Source organism: Hibiscus syriacus, unplaced genomic scaffold, assembly GCF_006381635.1.
Source record: "Hibiscus syriacus cultivar Baekdansim isolate YM2019G1 unplaced genomic scaffold, ASM638163v2 tig00113725_pilon, whole genome shotgun sequence".
NCBI classification, from domain to species: Eukaryota; Viridiplantae; Streptophyta; class Magnoliopsida; order Malvales; family Malvaceae; genus Hibiscus; species Hibiscus syriacus.
In genome coordinates this window covers 2,844,573-2,864,259 of record NW_024063471.1, presented here as the reverse complement: position 1 = coordinate 2,864,259, position 19,687 = coordinate 2,844,573, and the positions used below count along the sequence as shown (strand labels likewise).

At 37.8% G+C, this 19,687-nt stretch overlaps 1 protein-coding gene, 1 non-coding gene and 1 pseudogene across 2 annotated transcripts; 2 read left to right on the top strand and 1 right to left on the bottom strand.

The window, feature by feature from the left end:
• Positions 1-248: 248 nt before the first annotated feature.
• Positions 249-14,329, top strand: LOC120187412 (annotated as a pseudogene).
• A 1,720-nt stretch (positions 14,330-16,049) lies between these two features.
• On the top strand, positions 16,050-16,121 carry TRNAD-GUC. Its single transcript has one exon. It is a non-coding gene; the product is annotated as a tRNA-Asp (tRNA).
• A 543-nt stretch (positions 16,122-16,664) lies between these two features.
• LOC120187410 (probable inactive purple acid phosphatase 1) lies at positions 16,665-17,849 on the bottom strand. The gene is made up of 4 exons (XM_039191132.1): positions 17,713-17,849; positions 17,492-17,617; positions 17,080-17,389; positions 16,665-16,976 (listed from the first exon to the last, which is right to left on the bottom strand). The coding sequence occupies exons 1-4, from the start codon at positions 17,847-17,849 to the stop codon at positions 16,671-16,673; spliced, it is 879 nt and encodes a 292-aa protein (XP_039047063.1). The 3' UTR covers positions 16,665-16,670.
• Positions 17,850-19,687: the final 1,838 nt, after the last annotated feature.

Genomic DNA, 19,687 nt, shown 5'->3' with positions numbered 1-19,687 from the left:
CATAGAAAAATAGGTAAAGGACATTGAATGAATAAATAATCTCTAGTTTCCAGCACACAATTATGGTCGATATCAACTAGTGAAAATCGCAGGACTTCTTAACCTAAAAATATCAACTACTGGCTAATGTAGTGATCCACCTTAAAGCTAAACTCAGAGCGCGGGAAAACAAACCATTTCTGCCTTTTGGTTGTACAAAATTACAAATACACAACCTTAGGTTCTGCCAAAACTCGTCTCAAAAGAGAATGGCGAGGAGGAAGAAGAACAGACACGGGAAAGCACCCATTGTTTTACGTAACATCTACAGAGACAACGCTAGGAGTTTAGCCACGACTATTACTAGTATAATCCATCGGCCTCTCGTCCCTTTACTTGCACCCGTTGTGAAGGCCGTTCTTGTCTTCGATGCTGTGAAGACCCCATGGCTTTTCTTTTACGACCTGATGACATCAGTCTTCTCAATGATTGCTTTGTTGTTATTAATGATGATGCTCCTTACCTTGACTTTCATCCCCATCAACGTTGGGATCAAAAAGAGGTCCGATTTTTGTTTCTAAAAATGTGTCGTTCTGCTTGAATGAATACCCTTTTTTTTTTCCTCATGGCTTTTTGTTTGGTTTCAGATTGTGGTAAGGGCTATTGAGATGTCATGTCAAAGATCCAGGTCTCCCAATGTCATATGTTCTGGACTTCTGGTTATAACAAGGTAAGTTTTTGGTTTTATATTCTGTTGATTATTTTGTGAGAAAGTTGGGAACTTTGGGATTTCACTTTTCCCCTGGCTACTTTTCATGTTGGTGGATTGACCTTTTTTTTCTTATTATTTATTATTATTTTACAAACGAGTCCTCGGTTTTGGAATATAGGAATAGGACTCGAATATAGATAATGAGTTTCTAATTTTAAACTTAGCTGCATGTAATTTCTTAATGGCTTTACTTTTCTGCTTTATGTTTTTTACTGGTGAGACCTCAGTAAGAAGTAATTGTAGATATGAACATTTGAACTTTGAATTTAGTTGAGTTTAATTTCTTAGTGGTTTTTTCTTTTATTTTTCCTTACCCCACTTTATGAATATAGCAATCGGTTGCAGATGTCAAGTTTGGAGCTTTAAAATTTTAGTTTGAAGAGCAATGACTATATTTACACACTAATTTAAGTCCTTGATTACTTAAATTTTGAATCAAACTACTTTTGTAATGAACCAATGCTTGTATTCCTGGTTATTAGACTAGAGAAAGTATATTTAGAAAGAGCTAAATTTTTCTGCCATGGACATTATTAGTGTTGTGTTCTTTATCATATATTTATTTGTATTTAATTTTTTTTTCATGTAAATTGCAGTTGTCGTGTTCTTTGTCCTATGTTTATTTGCTTTATTATCTCTCATCAGCTTAACTTATCTTCTATGAAAGTGGTATTCTTCATTAGAGCATCCTACAATATATGCATTTTGCCATATTTTTTGCTCATGGTTTCCATTTCTCTTGCATGATTGTTTGTGGATTTTTTTTTTGTATTGACAAAACAGCATAAAAAATCGAGCCAGATTGTTGAGTGTTTGACTTCTTCAGCATGGGATATTCTCCATGAAGGGGTATGTTGAAGCTTTGAAATTGTCTATCTGTCTGTCAAACATGTCAAATAGGCCGAGAAAAAAGTATGTCAAATAGCTGTGTTCTTGGTGTAATAATTCTTTATTTCTTTACAATTGTTGTGTATTTGCAGGTTGGAGATGAGTGCATGTTTTATTTACTGTGGCATACTTCAATATTTGTTCCCATTTCTGGCAAGAAACACCTTCAAGTTGTAGGTTCTCCTGTCAAATACACACGCAATAAGTCGTCAAAGAAAGTAAACATACCTCAATCTGGTATGCTATACCATGTAGCTTCAACTTTACATATACTGTATTCGACATTTGCATTGGATTCATATCCCGACATGGGTACGAGTATATAGCCCTTCAAAGACCATTCAAATACACGGAAAAAAATTAAAGAATTTGAACATTCTTTTGTTGACACTCACATCTAAGTCCGAGTATCATAGATGATTGGTTGAAAACATCATGTGTTCTTGTGCATATAGATAGATAGATCATGCTGTTGTTGACATTTATTTACTCTATTAATCTGTGTTATTTCAATTCCTTTGCAAAGTTTAGGAAAGAAGTCCTTTCTCTACCTATTATATTGTCATTCATTCTCCCAATCAGAAACATCATGAGAATCAGAATCATGTAAATGTCACACAATGGACGAACCAAAAAATGTTCTAATGTAAGAAACGGTATTGGGTGCTACTGCTAAGCTGCATAAACATTAGTATCTATTAAGTTCCGATTCTATGGTTTAACTTCAATTTTGATTTATTATACTGCTACAAGATTCTGCTAAACTGGATAAATATTGTTACTTGATGGAAAGACAACGTAATTGTGATAATTCATTATCATATTATTATTATTTTGGCAAATGTATATTATGAACTCTGATTTTAAATAGGCATGTCAGAATGTTTTGAAGGTTACATTACGATGACAACAATTTCCTTCTATAATGAGCACTTGCAGACTCTGATACCATCAGTAAAAGAAAATTATGATAAAAAGTTCATCAGTCATGCATTAGGCACAAACAGCTTATGGTGTCCAATAGGCCTGTAAACGAACCGAATGCACACGAACGGAGGTATGTTCATGTTCGTTCATTTAATAAATAAACGAACATAAACGAACACGAACATAAACGAACAAAATTTTTTTTGTTCATGTTCGTTTATTAAGGAATATAACTTGTTCATGTTCGTTCATTTAATAAATAAACGAACATAAACGAACACGAACATAAACGAACACGAACATAAACGTTGGAGACCCTACCTTCCATTGTTCTTTCATGAAAAATAGTCGACAATGCAAATCAACAAAATCTACAGTGATAAATAGCGTAAGAGCTGATTAGCAGTGATGAAATGTTTGAAGATATCAAATATTTCGATCGATCTTTTAAAGATATTAAATGATTCACACGACTTTAATTTAACGCTATAACATTTATCTTAGTGGTCCATGATTACATATGAACAATCATTTTCCACTACGTTATTCTAATAAATTTGCTGGCTAAAAGTTTTGTGACATCAATGTCAGACTTTAGTGAGGTTTGTTAATAATGATCATTTCCGTTGGCAGAATAGAAAATTTAACAGCATAAAGATTTCGAATTGTACAAATTGGACTACAAGGCAATAACATAGATCCGAAATCCCTTTGATACTACATATTGTAACTAATATTATTGTTAAACCACCATTCAAAATTTTAACGTACCTAAAGTCTACTCCACAACTAAAGATCACACAGGAATTATGAAAACAAAAGTTCATTGTCAAAATGTATTTTCTACTTATTAATGGGTTCTTCCTGGAAAACCCATTACTTCCGCTATTACACTATTTTTCAGAAATTGCATAGAAACCTTTGTTTTGTTTTATGGCAAATTCTATATATTTTTCTCTTTACTGATGCTCATATACTTCTGATTATTACATTTATCTTCCCATCTATTTCTAGAAAGAAGTGTGATGTTTTCTTGAGTTTTAGATGTGAAGATACCCACAATAACTTTACATATCAACTATTAAGCCAAATAAAACAAAGAAAGAGATGAAAACAGACCTGTAAAACTTCAGATTGCACTATAATATAACTTGTTTTGAAGCTTCCAGCGATCGTCTCTACTCTCCAGTGAACACTAGGGTTTGGGAAAAAAGGGAGAAAATGAATATAGGAACATAAATTGGTCATCAGAATATCAGATTAATTAATATTTTTAAGATACTTACAAATTGGTCACCAAAATTGATTTAAGAATATTGGGTTAAACATAAATGAATGAACATAAACGAACATAACCGAACGAACATAAACGAACATAACCGAACGAACATAACCGAACGTTCACGAACGTAAATGAACGAACGAGACCTATGTTCATGTTCGTTCATTTAATTAAACGAACACAAAATCTTGTTCATGTTCGTTCATTTAATAAATAAACGCATATAAACGAACTTCCCGCCTCATGATTCATGAACGGTTCGTTGAACGTTCAGTTCATTTACAGGTCTAGTGTCCAATTTGAGAGAGATATTTGACGTGAAGTATGTGCATGGACATTTTGAAGTGAGCTAATTATTGTAGTGTGTGCTGTTTACCACATCCCTAAAGTTTATGTATGCTTATTCACATGTCGCGAACTATACCACTTCCACTTTTTTTCACTCAAAATATGTAGGCCGTTGAAGAACTAAACAGCTGGTTATTTGCACCCTAAAGTACCTACTTCAGCAGGGACATCAATGGAACATGATATACCAGTCTCTACATGCCCATTTTTACCCTTCTTTTATTTTTAATAATTAAAAGGGTAAATTAATTTATTGGTTTTTGTCTTGTTGCCTATTGGTGTTGTTCACTTGCAAAATTTTGATTTAACTTGTTCACTATGGTTCCTTATATCAGTTCTCTCCTGTGCAGGAAAGAAAAGGAAACGGACTTTTGGTTGCAAATTTCTTTCCAATGGAGAAATTCAAGGAAGTTCAATTCAGACTGCAAAAGTGCACAAAGCATTTTCAAGACCAGGTAAATGGAAACGTTGCAAGAGACGCCGATCTCTAAATATTCCAGAATGTGGAGACAAGTCCATTGTTAGAACAATATGCTTTTATGAAGATTGCTTGCCCAGGAGTCTCATGTGCCCCTTCAACACATATCAAGTTGGTTATTTCTTTTAATTTCATAACTTTTGTTTACATGCATGATTGCTCGATTAATGCCGGTGCACTTTATTTGCTGAATCATGGAGTCCATGTGGTGTATACTAATTATAAATCCAAAATTGAGTTTGATGCCGCAAATCAAGTGACGCCACTTAGATGGAGAACTTATGTAGACATCTTATTAAATCATAACAAAATATATTGCCTTGATTGACTCTTGCATATTGTCTTTACTGTTTTATTTATTTTCTGTATGCAGACGACAATCCAATGTTCCTGTTATTTGATGCTAAAAGCACCACACAAAGCCTCTAATTCGATTGAGATTAACAAACAATATATGTTCTATAATTTTGAAGACTCTTCATCTGTTCTTCCAAGAGAACGTATCCTTAATATATTTTGCGAGAGAATCTCTTACCTTTTCCTTCAATTTTCTTTAAGGTAGCCATTCTCATACATTTTGTTCTTTCACCAGGTAAAATACCCCCCCCCCCGGTTTTAGGTAAACTACTGTATGACCTTAATATTCTAAAGATATACTAAATACCTTAACTTTTCAAGCTCAAAGTGTCTCATGGAGAATATCTTTGGTTTGATTGAGGCAAATATAAGCAATCAATCAGTGTCATGCGCACAATGTTGAATGTCTTCTTGCTGGATCTACTTGTCTGTAAGTTGCATGTTACAGATTTTGTTACACTAGGATTGCAATGTCCTATTATTTTATGCTATCGTTTAGGGTGATTTGCAATAAGCATATCCTTTTTCGGTATTGCTAAAATAGGTTATTGTTGGCTCCGTAATCCCATATCTCACTATTAAATGTTGCAGAGTATGCATATTCACACTGTGCATAACCTATATGATAGTATGTTTACAACTCCATTGATTACAAACGTTGGAAATTATTTTGATGACATAAAAATTTGTCTTTTAACTATGCATATGAAGACACAGAGAAATGGATTACAATTTTAGCAGTCGCAGATGTTTGAAATCCTTTTGATTTATGCACGTGCGTGTGTGTTTGTACTGCATTCAAAGAAGTGTGTCCCTTGTCAATTATTTCAGAGCTAAGCCTCTCAACATATATGAAATCAAGTACAAATTGTATTCAAATCATAAATCATGCGGTAAAGATTTTTATAAGATTGTTTTTGTATTTTTGGTTCTCAGGTATCACTCATTTGAAGCTGCTGAAGCTGTTCATACGCAGAAGTAGGCGTTGTAATAATTTAAAACTATTGAATAAGTATTGTCCTTTACCATCTTCAGATCGAAAGACTGGAAAGTCTAGAACAATAGTTAAGGTCGGTATTGCTTGTGAAATTCATATAAAGTGTTCAAAGCTGTAAGAGACATCATCTAACTTGCTTAAGTAAATGTTTTGCCTGATTGTTGCTACGGATAATATGGAGCTTGAGTCAGCCATGCCTTATTGCTCGAAGACTCAGGTAGTTGATTTTCTGTGGGCCGTTTGTAGATGTCTGGTTCCTCCAGATTTGTTGGGAACTCCTTCTAACTGGAGAATACTAAAGAAATATTTTCAGATTTCTTCAGTTGAGAAGATTTGAGAAGTTCTCGATAATGCAATGCATGTATCAATTAAAATCTTCGGATTTCCCCTTTTTATCCAAATTTCCCCTTGTTAGCTGGATTTTATGTTCTTTTCATCTTTAGTGGTACCATTGGTGCAAGCTAACTTCAATGTCACAGAAGGCGAGCGTGGGAAACACACTGTTTTTTTATTATCGCATGCTGTTACTTGCTTGAAAGAAAAGTTATCAAGAAATGGGTGAGGATGCTGTTAGAGCTATACTACGCAAAAGACCATTTGGTTTCTCGAAGCTGAGGATTTGTCCAAAAAAAAAATGGAGTTAGAATGCTGGAAAATCTCAATACATCCTCAAAAATGCTGCAAGAGAGAACCCCAAAATACAAATATTCTTGGATGCGGAAAATTTCAAAACCTCGATCAAGAATATATAAATCCAATCGTGTTAACTCGGTAAACTTCAGACTTCGTGGAGTACATGCAGTTCTCATGTTACGATTACAATGATGTCTACAAGAAGTTACGACCTTTTATAACTAGTTTAAAGAACGTATCAACAACTATGCCTGGTGTATATATTGTTGCTGCTGATGTTTCCAAGGCATTTGATTCTGTTGATCAGGATAAGCTGCTTAGGATGATTGAAGAAGTCATGGTAAAAAATATATATTTCTTACAACAGAATCATCAAATTGCATGGTTTAAAAAGAAAATGTTGGATTGCCAGAGTCCCATGTTAGTGGATGAGACTGTCGACCCTGGTTTGACAAACTTACTGTCTTCTGTCTCACGTCGCTCGCTGTTTGGCGTTCTTGTTGATCAGGTATGTTTTTATGTCCATTGATGGAACTTTGTTTTTCTATTCCTGTTGAATCTCTTCTATTTTGTTTATTGAATATTTTGGTACCAGAATCTCTCCAAATTTTGACATCTACAGGAGAGCATATCCCATCTTCCTACTCAAGGAAGGGTCTAGTATAAACTTTTTGAGAACAAATAAGGGTTAAGTTGTTGATGTAATTTATATATGTATATAAATCTTAGCCTGATCCCGTTTTTAGACGTTCAGACTTGCTTTGTGAAAATGTTTTCAGGGGTTCTGCTCAAAAATTTTGAAGCAACAACTGTTTTTTGACCTACGCCAGCTTTTAAAGTGCAATGTGGTTCAATTGGATACAAAGTTTTATTTGCAAAAGTTAGGGATACCTCAAGGAAGTATCATATCCACCCACCTTTGCTCGTTATATTACGGGCATATGGACAAGCATGTTATCTTTCCATATCTTGAACGTGTGATGGAAGCTTTGTCCTCAAGACTTATGCCTTTTGATTCCTCGGATGCAGCGATCTTTCCACCTGCTTATTTGCTTCTAAGATTTGTTGACGACTTTCTCTTCATATCAACTTCGAAAGAGCTGGCTAGTGATTTTTTGTCCATGTTGCGTCGAGGATTTCCAGATTACAATTGCTATATGAACGAGGAAAAATTCTGTTTAAATTTCGCAATTGAGCACCATTCTGGTATTTTATCAAATAGGCTTTTTACGGGTGAAGATGGTATCTCATTTATTCCATGGAGTGGTTTGCTTATAAACTCTAAGACTTTAGAAGTTCAGGGTGATTATACAAGGTCGGTTCTTTCCTGCATCTTTTATCATAAATATAATTATAGTTTTCTCTTTATTAATTTTATCGGATCTTTCTTCGCCACGGTTGTTTTGCGGCAGTATAGTAAACAACACTTCGTTTATAATAACACTTAGGTTCTTTGTTTTAGATGTGCTGCAGTTTAGCTGCATCAATGGTCATAAACTGCTTTTAGTTTCTGCATATTTGTCATCTAAATCATCATTGAACATCACAAAATGTGCCTATTTATGGTGTTTCACACAAATATGGACATTGATATGGAAAACCTAAAAGTGATGCCAGACAGAATAGTGATTATCCTGCAAGCGCTCCAACAGATAATTCACAAGAGAAAATTCGCCCAAAAAAATACAGAGAAAAAAAGTCTCTAGGGTTTAATAAAATATTATCAAATCAAACAATGCCAAAATCAGTCCACAAGCCGGACTGTTATAGCCAAAAATCGTCTTTATTCGAATTTTGCCAAAAATAGCAAAATCCCGAAAAGCACTCTAAATTGAAATTCGAAATAAAATAAGCAATCTCCAAAAAATCCGGCCTAAATCGGATTTAAATTGACTTCCTAATTGACAATCGAAATATTACCATAAATAGTAAAAAAATATCTAATGTGGAGAGCGTGCGCGTCGAAAAGAGCTTTTCGGATTGGGGTCTTAATATGCGATTTTGACACCTGTAGCCAAAGTTATGGCCAAAAGACTGAAACATACTCAAAACGACCCCAATTAGGAACATGTCACAATCAATTCCCGCCTTTGCGCTGATCTGCCAATTCATGGTATCTCAGCGCCATCAAGGTGCAATCTGACAGCTCAACATCATCTGTCTCGGATCCCCCTGCATCAGTCACCCCGGGTTGGAAAGAACTCGTCCTCGAGTTCAGAGTAGTGTCATCAGAATCCACAAAACATGACTCAGGTGCTTCACTTAAGACATCAGAAGTCTTCAAGGTTGGGAAGACGCACCTGTAAGCATTATCATTGATCTTCTGCATGACCTCACAAGTGATTGTCGACCCGAGTCTTGTACTTGGTATTGCTCTCATGAATGGTTTGTTTCACCTGCTCATGGATACCCCGAAGATACTTTGCCATCTCATCTGCTTTAGGACTGAAACGACCTATACGTGGAATAGGGGCTAAGTCCAGCACCTCGGATGGGTTCTGACCATAGACAATCTCAAATGGGCTTAAACCTGTGGTTTTGTATTTTGATCTGTTGTAGGCAAATTCTGCCTGAGGCAATGCCAAATCCCACTGCTTCGGCTTCGTTCCTGCCAAACACCTCAAGAGGTTTCCCAAACTTCGGTTCACCACCTCGGTCTGGCCATCCGTCTGGGGGTGGTAGGCGCTACTGAAATTCAACTACGTTCCCAGTTTCCCCCACAGGCTCTTCCAGAAATGACTGATGAACTTAGTATCACGATCTGAAGTGATGGATCGAGGAACACCATATAAACGCACAATCTCCTTGAAATAGAGATGGGCAATTCGGTCAGCATCTATAGTCTTTCTGCAAGCTACAAAATGAGCCATCTTGGAAAACCTGTCAACCATAACAAAGATAGAATCCGAGGCCCTTTGGGTGCGGGGTAAGCCTAGTACAAAATCCATGCTAACATCGAACCAAGGAGCTTCAGGAACATGTAAGGGAGTGTACAAGCCCGCATTGGTGAGAACTCCCTTACACCGCTGGCACACATAACAACAGTCCACATAATGGGCCACATCACTAGTCAACTTGGGCCAATAAAAGTCAGAAGAGATAAGGGCCAAGGTCTTATCTCGGCCAAAGTGTCCCTCATTATGGAGTTCACTTATAATTTGTTGCCTCAATGAACAATCTGGAATGCACAACTGTAATCCATGAAACAGATACCCATTATGCAAAACAAAATCATGACGGTGACCCTCAGTTACCTCCTGAAATATCCTTCCAAAGGAAGGATCAGCTGCATACATATCTGTGAACGTCTCAAAGCCTGCAACTTTAGTACTCATGGTGGTGAGAAGTAAGGTACGACGGCTCAGGGCATCTGCGACGCGGTTCAAACTCCCTGCTTGGTGCCTCAGCGTAAAAGTGAATTCTTGCAAGTATGCCACCCACTTGGCATGACGTCTACTCAGCTTGTGTTGTCCATTGATGTACTTCAAGGCCTCATGATCGGTAAACAAAATAAACTCCTTCTGTACTAGGTAGTGACGCTAATGCTTCAGGGACTGAACTATGGCATAGAACTCCAGATCATAAGTAGAATAATTTTTCTTTGATCCCGATAGTTTTTCACTAAAAAAAGCAACCAGACAACCTGCCTGACTCAGAACACCACCAATGCCAACGCCAGATGCATCACAATTTACCTCGAACACTTTGTCAAAATCTGGAAGTGCCAAAACTGGAGCCTCGGTCATCTTCTTCTTGACCAGTAGAAAACTAGCCTCTGCCTCCTCAGACCACTGGAAATCACGCCCCTTGAGGCACTATGTGATAGGGGTGATCAGAGTACTGAAATTTCTAATGAATCGGCGGTAAAAAGACGCCAAGCCATGGAAACTTCGGATGTCATGTAAGGTCTTTGGTCTGGGCCACTCCAAGACTGCATCTACCTTTGACTGATCTGTATGAGCACCATCAGTAGACACAACAAAACCAAGAAAAGTCACAGAAGTAGTGAAGAAATAACACTTCTTTTGATTGACAAACAAGCACTCCGTTTTCAGCATCTCAAAAATAGCACGGAGGTGATCGAAGTGTGAAGTCCATGTCGGACTATAAACGAGGATATCATCAAAGTAAACTACAACAAATTTCCCCATAAAAGGCCGCAAGACCTGATGCATAAATCTCATGAACGTACTGGGCGCATTGGATAGCCCGAAAGGCACGACCATCCACTCATACAACCCTTGTGGCGTTATAAACGCCGTCTTCCACTCATCTCCAGGTCTTATTCTGATTTGGTGGTAATCACTCTTAAGGTCAATTTTTGAGAAGACCTTAGAACCAGATAGTTGATCCAACATATCATTTAGACGGGGAATTGGAAACCGATACTTAACTGTAATTCTGTTGATCGCTCGGCTGTCAACACACATACGCCAAAAACCATCTTTCTTTGGCACTAGCAGAGCAGGGACTGCACATGGGCTCATACTCTCTCGGATATAGCCCCTCTTCAACAACTCTTCCACCTGTCGCTGCAACTCTTCAGCCTCCTTGGGACTGAGGCGATATGCTGGTCGATTTGGCAAACTTGACCCAGGAACAAGGTCAATTTGATGCTGAATATCCCTCATAGGTGGTAGCACAAGAGGAAGATCCTCTCGCATCAAGTTAGAGAATTCTGCTAGCAACCGCTGCACTTCTACTGGTAAATCTGCATCCACGTCTATTGTATTGTTCTCGCAAGGTAGTAAGGCATAGACCACGTCGCCATGCTCACTCTTATATAAAAACCTGGACATAGAAAGCAGAGTAGTATTATGGGTTACTGGGTAGGAGTGAGTCTTTCCCGCCGGGGTGCCAACACAATCTTTTTTCCCTTGATGCTAACGGAATATGTATTCTTCCGTCCATCATGAATGACACTGCGATCATACTGCCAGGGTCGACCCAACAATATATGACACGCATCCATAGACACAACATCACACCAGGCATTATCAAAATATTTTTTACCAATTGAAAAAGACACGAGGCATCGCCTATCAACTGTTACCTCACTGCCTTTATTTAGCCATGACAGCTTGTATGGCTTAGGATGACGGTCCGTCTTCAACTGCAATTTCTGGACAACCTCCTCGGACACTACATTCTCACAACTGCCGCTGTCAATGATCATTTTGCAGACTTTATCTGCATCTGTGCAGGTCATGTGGAAAATATTGGTTCTCAACCAATCGTTCCCTGAATCGCCCTTGGGAGTAAGAAGACTCTTGCGAACGACCAGAGTCTCATGACCATCTCCATACAGCACATCATCAGTCTCATCATCGTCATACACAGGTTCGCCAATCTCCTCAGTCTCGTCTTCCGCGTTTTCCTCAATCAACAAATTTTTGCCCTTTTGACTAGCAGGCTTCTTGTAATCAGTCGCCCTATGCCCTTGTTCACCACAACGAAAACATCTAATAGTAGGGTTAGAATTACCCTGCGGTGGCTGTTGAGCAGGAAGGGAATCCTGAGGACGAACTGGTCGACTGTTGTGATCGTTCCTGATCACTGGTCTCCTGTTTTGCTGTTTTTCAACAGCAAGTGCACGCTGGTAAGCTTTCGAAACACTCCACAGTGAATGAAGGCTGAGGACATCTTGTAAGGGCTGGTGTAAACCCCCCAAATACCGCGCCACCATTTGCTCCTCCGTCTCATATAAATCGTTCCGGGCGACCAATTGGTAAAACTCCGTGTAATCATCGACTGATCGTGCGCCCTGCCTCAACGCATGAAGTCGCTGAAACAAGGTTTGCGTGTAGCCGAAGGGAAGGAAGTGACCCTTCATCTTCTCCCAATCAATGATCTTGGCCTTGCCTTGTCTTTCTCGTGAACGTCGCAACTGTTCCCACCACGCAGATGCTCTGCCCTTGAGTTTGATGGCGATCAGTTTCACTTTCACACGATCAGGGACTTCCTTATATTCAAAAATATGCTCTACTTCATTAATCCAATCCACGAATCCCTCGGCCTGTAACGTACCAAAAAACTCAGGGAGATCGACCCGAAAACTAAGGTCTCCATGACACTCTTCCCGACCACGGTGTTCCCGAAATAGAGAACGATTGTGATATGGGTTTTCGAAAGCGGAATTGGTATCGTGATCAGAGGCCTCACGATCCTCGAAATCCTGCGCCGCCAGGTGCTGGGTTAATTCTGCGACTTGCCTCTGTAAATCCGCAATCATCACATCCTGAACGTTGCGATCACGACGTTGGGCTTCCTCATTCGGAACCTGCTCACGACGACCACGACCACGACCTCCAGCCATTGAAACTGGTGAATTTCCCAGGAAGATGTTGAAGCTCTGATACCAACTGGCGCCAGACAGAATAGTGATTATCCTACAAGCGCTCCAACAGATGATTCACAAGAGAAAATTTGCCCAAAAAAATCCAGAGAAAAAAAGTCTCTAGGATTTAATAAAATATTATCAAATCAAACAATGCCAAAATCAGTCCACAAGCCGGACTGTTATAGCCAAAAATCGTCTTTATTCGAATTTTGCAAAAAATAGCAAAATCCCGAAAATCACTCTAAATTGAAATTCGAAATAAAATAAGCAATCTCCAAAAAATCCTGCCTAAATCGGATTTAAATTGACTTCCTAATTGACAATCGAAATATTACCATAAATACTAAAAAATATCTAATGTGGAGAGCGTACGCGTCGAAAAGAGCTTTCTGAATTGGGGTCTTATGCGCGATTCTGACAGCTGTAGCCAAAGTTATGGCCAAAAGATTGAAACATACTCAAAACGACCCCAATGAGGAACATGTCACAATCAATTCCCGCCTTTGCGCTGATCTGCCAATTCATGGTATCTCAGCGCCATCAAGGTGCAATCTGACAGCTCAGCATCATCTATCTCGGATCCCCCTGCATCAAAAAGTAACTTAGCATATCTGTGGTGCCATTGACAGGTACTTAGGTATGCACTTAAGATGCACTCTTATCATCAAAACGAGAGGACAACCAGGCAAGCATCTAAAGCAAAAACTGTGCGACTTTACGAGACCCAAATGTCATCCCTTGTTCTTTGATCTAAGTATCAATTCGGCATCCGTTGTTAGACTGAACATCTATCAAGCTTTTCTTTTGTGTGCGATGAAGTTCCATTGTTATCTCGAAGAGTTATCAGATTTTTTCCAACCTCGCAGAACATATTGTCTGAAAATCATCTAAAAATCCTTCAGGTATGGATTCAATTCTTCATTGTCTTGCTGTAAATTATATGAAAAAACTCTAGTTGTGCCAATTATGCCTTCCCATATCTAGGTACATGCATGGGCTGATAGAGAAACAAATGGGTTCGTTTGTCCGAGCACGGGTTCGTGTTCGGATCATAGGCATAAATTGGTGAGGGATGAAGTTGAATGGCTGGGATTGGCTGCCTACATCGTGTTAAACAGGAAGCAAGCGAGGCACAAAGCATTGCTTACAAAGCTCAGATCCAAGTTTTATGGTCATAGAATCACTGGGAATGAGTCGTCTGAATTGAGATATGCAGTTGAAAGATCGCATTCTTCTTGTTTGTGGAAAATCAAGTTTTAGATCTTCTCTTTTACTTCTGCTTGCACGTTATCTTATTGTTCAAAGGCTTTTCATCATCTGAAAAAAGAGAATATATGTGTTTTTGCCCAACTTTATTGGTTCTTGGATATAATTTTGCAGAATATTTATGTTTCATATCTCAAAAAATAGAAAAGTTAAATCATACATATATATATATACATAGTATATTATTGAAATTATTTAGGGATTTTATGTTGAATTATGGACATTAAAGATCAGTTTCACATTATCTAAAAGAATATTTTTAAAATTTGATGCTGGAAAATGTTTTTCAAAATTAATTTTGAAAATTTTGTACAAGGCAATATATATTTAAAGATAACTCTCAAGTTCTTGAGATTGAACGTTCACACCCCTGACATTCTTAGTGCGCGAATCCATATTCTTAGGGAATAACAATAATTCATTAACTACAAAAGTCACTTGGTTAGCACTATTTGTTGTGTTTTATTTTTTACATTGAAAGGAATGTTCTGTTTCTAAAGTGATCCCTTGCTTGCTTTCTCATGTACTAAATTTATTAAGTGATAAAAGAAAATGTTATGGGGTTTAAGCAAGTGTCTTAATAGGTTCAACTTTAAACTTTTTGAGTCAAATGAAGCTCAATAATACTCGAGTTCGACTTGATTCGTTTACACACCTATTAATAACTAAGAAATATTTTGAACAAATGATTTTACACGACGTTTGAATATAGGACTCTGGAACTAGCGTTGGAGCTAACTTGCACGTCCCTTGATGCAAAGGTATGTCTATCAGTAGCTAACTGTTAAAAATGCTTCAAATGCATTTGTTTTTCAGTTACATAGCCAATTGAATTTCTTTTTCTCAACAGCGAGGGGATATCCGAGAGGTGCATCCTGTATGGTCTTTAAGCTCCTAAAGTTATTTTCAAGTACATATCATTTGAGGTACGATTTTCTTCCTAGCTGACTCTTTCAGCAAATATATATCTTCTTTTGTTTACTTGGGTTCTGGTTATAACAGGTGCTGGATTGTACTGCTCATTCTTGTTATATTTCAGGTACAATAATGTATTCCCATTGTAGGCTGTTGAGAGCTTAAAGATGATAATTATTAATCTTTTATTTCATTTCCAATATTTACAGGCAGAAACATTGCAAACTCGTGCTGTTTTGAGGGTAGGATTTTCATGTAATGAATAATTACTTGATAAAAATTTTCTAAATGCATCAATCATCAGTTAGTTCAGTTCACTCCAATTTTGAAGGGTTTTGCTGTTGTAGTAGTAACACATGTTAACAAAATGTTCTGTCCCTGAAAATGGATAAAACATGGACCATTATTCATTCAGAATACGTGTCAAACACTATAGAAGTGTCTACTCATGCATTAAACATTTTTGGATAAATTTTATTTATGTAATTAGAAGATAAAATTTAAAGGTGATTCACATATACACAATATTTTATTTATTTCTAGTGGTGTATTTAAAAGACATTGTCAATATATCCACTAATAAATTGATTTTATACTTATATTAAACTGCTGAAAAATAGTTTTAATTATTTTTAAGAATGAATTTAAAATGTTAAGTTTACATGTATTTATTTATGAATGAATATAAGAATTGTAATTAACTCAAAAACAATCATAATTCTATATTTAATTTCAATAAACAATTAATTTAAATGTTTATAAAATAACACGGAGCGTGAAACAAGGCAACAGATACATAGTTTATAAACAAGTCCAATTTCCATTTTATTTAGTTTAAAATAACATTAACAAACATGTTTCAGCAAGGTCGTTGTAGTATAGTGGTAAGTATTCCCGCCTGTCACGCGGGTGACCCGGGTTCGATCCCCGGCAACGGCGAGAATTTTATTTTATCTATTTTTCTATTTTTTAATAAAAAAGCTGTAAAATGAAGAAAGTTGGCTTCGCTTAGATTCGAACCGGAGACCTTCAGTGTGTCAGACTGATGTGATAACCAACTACACCACGAGACCTGCTGGCCTCAATTTTCCGCAAATAAATTTAGAAACAAAACGAATGATTCCTAAAGGGGATATCCGTGAGGTGCATCCTGTATGGTCTTTAAGCTCCTGAAGTTATTTTCAAGTACATATTGGGGTACATTTTTTACTTCCTAGATGACTTTCAACAAGGTTTCAATGATTAGTTCGGGTTTGTGCAAATACGAGCGTCAAATATGAATATTTCAAAAATAAATAAATAGTAGAAGGATAAAAGGCACAACTTTTTCTTTCAAAATCCGAATTATTCCTATTTCATTTCCAATATTTACAAGAAGAAAATTGCAAATACATGCAGTTTTGAGGGTAAGATTTACAAGTAATATTTTCAGACAGCATGCTCAGGCTGGTGAACCAAGACAATACCATCAAACAAACTGAACTATCTTCAAGATGCTAGTGTTGTAGCAGGGCAACTATCCACAGTGCAGGTTAAGATGTCTCGATAATCCCGGGATTTTCTGAAAGAATCATGAACCTTCCTGTCACTGCTCTTCTTGTATTCGAACAGCAAGTTCGAATGATCGAACGCTGTAAGTTTAACGAATCCATAATCACAATCTCTATATAAGCTCCATTTGGTCTTCAGAGTGGTGAATGGTGAAAGGCTTGCTCCTCCCACACCCGCAACCACGTGTATCATTCCCTTCAGCGAGCCTTTATAGTACCGTTTTTCATCAGCAGTGCATTGATTCTATACCCTGAACCATTCTCAATAGTTATACATGAACTACCTAGACCAAGTTTCGGATTTGTTTGGGATAGATCTTGAATGTGGGTAAAACTTTTAGGAGTACCTCGCATATGGGACATGCCCTTTCGTAATTATGCACATGGCCGTAGATGGCAATGTCGACCTTGTACTTCTGCCAGAGTTTTTGAAGGCTTTCCTTTGCCATTGGTTCTCCAAATGATCCTTGAACAGCATAACTGAGGTCAGAAGAATAGACAAGAACCCTATGTGAAAGAAAGATCAGCCATGGTTGCCTTTGTCTGTCAACTGATGTGAGGCAATGTTCGATGAACTTGTATTGCTCAGTTCCCTCCCTCCAATCATGTTCCGAGTCCGCTATGCAGAATCGGAACATGCCATAGTCAGTGGAGTACCTGTGAGAATGAATCACACCCCATAGGTCCATACTTATGTTCGAAAAAGTGTCGGACATAAAGACTTCCAGTCCAGTAAAGAGCTGTAGTAACGAAGCATACCAGTACTTAACTTTATTCTCAGCAGGAACAAAAAACATAATTTCAGCCAACACACCACATTCTCCTCCAGAATCATTGTTCTCATACAAGGATCCAGTTCCAGGCCAGTCACGTTCATGGTTACCACTAAACAAGAAAACCAACAATAACAAATGCCAAAGAAGGTCAAGGACCAGAGGAATTCAAGCTCTATCAATTAAAGCCGGCAAATCGTAGCATACCTTGCAAGCATATAAGGCACAGCAGATGCAATAGGCTCAATCTGTGCAGTAAATTGGCCCCATTGTGAAATGTATCCATTTGTAGACACTAAATTTTTACCCGAGCAGCCCCCTCCATCCAGCAGCCCCCAACGCATCATTTTCAGCAGCTTTCAACGAGCAGCCCCTCCACGCATCAGTTGTAGCAGCTTCTAGCACTGCCAGGTGATTAGGCCTGTAAATGAACTGAACGTTCAGCGAACCGTTCATGAACCGTGCGGCGGGAAGTTCGTTTATGTGCGTTTATTTAATAAATGAACGCACATGAACAAGATTTTGTGTTCGTTTAATTAAATGAACGAACATGAACATAGGTCTCGTTCGTTCATTTACGTTCGTGAACGTTCGGTTATGTTCGTTCGGTTATGTTCGTTTATGTTCGTTCGGTTATGTTCATTTATGTTCATTCATTTATGTTTAACCCAATCTTCTTAAATCAATTTTGGTGACCAATTTGTAAGTATCTTAAAAATATTAATTAATATGATATTCTGATGGCCAATTCCATAATTAACCCAATTTTATTTGGAAAATCCAATAATATTAACACAGTTTAGTTCTTTTTGAACGATCCATAAGCTGCATACCCAGCACCGTCAACATCTACTGCGCCGGAACCCTATGTGACTGCACCACCAACTGGTTATCCGATGAGCAAAGAGGAGTCCCAGAAACCGGTTGCTTTCGAAACCAAGTCCAAAGGTGATGGATTCTGGAAGGGATGTTAAGTATTAAGCACCATTTCTTTTACTCAAATAATCTTCTTTTCTTTCATATATAAATGGAGTATTCGAATTTACAAGTAAATAGTGATCAACCAGCAACTCAAGTCAGCTTACTTTGAACTCAAGAACCCAATAATGGTGAGGCCTTATTACATAGGTTGAGAAGTTCTTTAACGCGTTTCATCAAACAAATTTTGTGCACCATCCGGATATGAAAGTTTAGCCAGCCGAGAAAGAATGGTTTTTGATGTATGAGTTGGTGTGAATAATAAACCAACATACTTCTCTCATCTCCCAATTTTCAACTTCTACATAGCACAAAGCTAAGGACATGTTTGTTTGATCCCCATGGATTAAGGTCGGCAATCACATGAAACACAATCTGTGTTCATCTCGACTGTTGTTGAAGGAGATAAGAAGAAAGAAAGTGGAGGAACGTTATGCAATCCGACATCAGTAGCAAACAAGCAGCTCGGGGTTGGTAACTTATATAAAAGAAGATGGGGGAGAATAGGTTTAAGCATCTTTGCGCTTGGGGCAATGTCGAGCTCGGAATCGAGCTCGGAATCGAGCTTGAATCAATATCTTAATTTTTTTTTGAGTTCGAGTCGAGTTTCAATATTATATTTCGAGTTCGAGTTGAGCTTGATAATTTTAAGCTCGCGAGTTTTCGAGTCGAGTCGAGCTGACTTTGAAAGTTTCGAGTTCGAGTCGAGCTCAGCAATACTCGAGCTCGACTCGGCTCGTTTATACCCCTAGGTAGGGTCTCCAACGTTTATGTTCGTTTATGTTCGTGTTCATTTATGTTCGTGTTTGTTTATGTTCGTGTTCGTTTATGTTCGTTTATTTTATTAAATGAACGAACATGAACAAATTATATTCCTTAATAAACGAACATGAACAAAAAATATTTTGTTCGTTTATGTTCGTGTTCGTTTATGTTCATTTATTTATTAAATGAACGAACATGAACATACCTCCGTTCGTGTGCGTTCGGTTCGTTTACAGGCCTACAGGTGATCCAACGCCCAGCTGCCACGTTGAAGCCTCCAGAAACCAGTTGCCTTGTCCACGTTGCTACCCTATGGTGAGTCACCACCATAGTTCGGTGACTCACCGAGGGCCATTCCTTTAACTGGTCCGAAGAAGACACCGACGAGGCCTATAAATGGCCATCTCCTGTAGAGAAGAAAAAAAGAGAGAGCAGAACA

Excerpts from the sequence above, each read along its gene's own strand:
- LOC120187410 (XM_039191132.1), bottom strand. The coding sequence starts at position 17,849 with ATGCGTTGGGGGCTGCTGGATGGAGGGGGCTGCTCGGGTAAAAATTTA. Across the intron at positions 17,390-17,491 it reads GAGAATAAAGTTAAGTACTG|GTACTCCACTGACTATGGCA; the intron begins GTATGCTTCGTT and ends TCATTCTCACAG. Across the intron at positions 16,977-17,079 it reads GGGCATGTCCCATATGCGAG|AATCAATGCACTGCTGATGA; the intron begins GTACTCCTAAAA and ends TTCAGGGTATAG.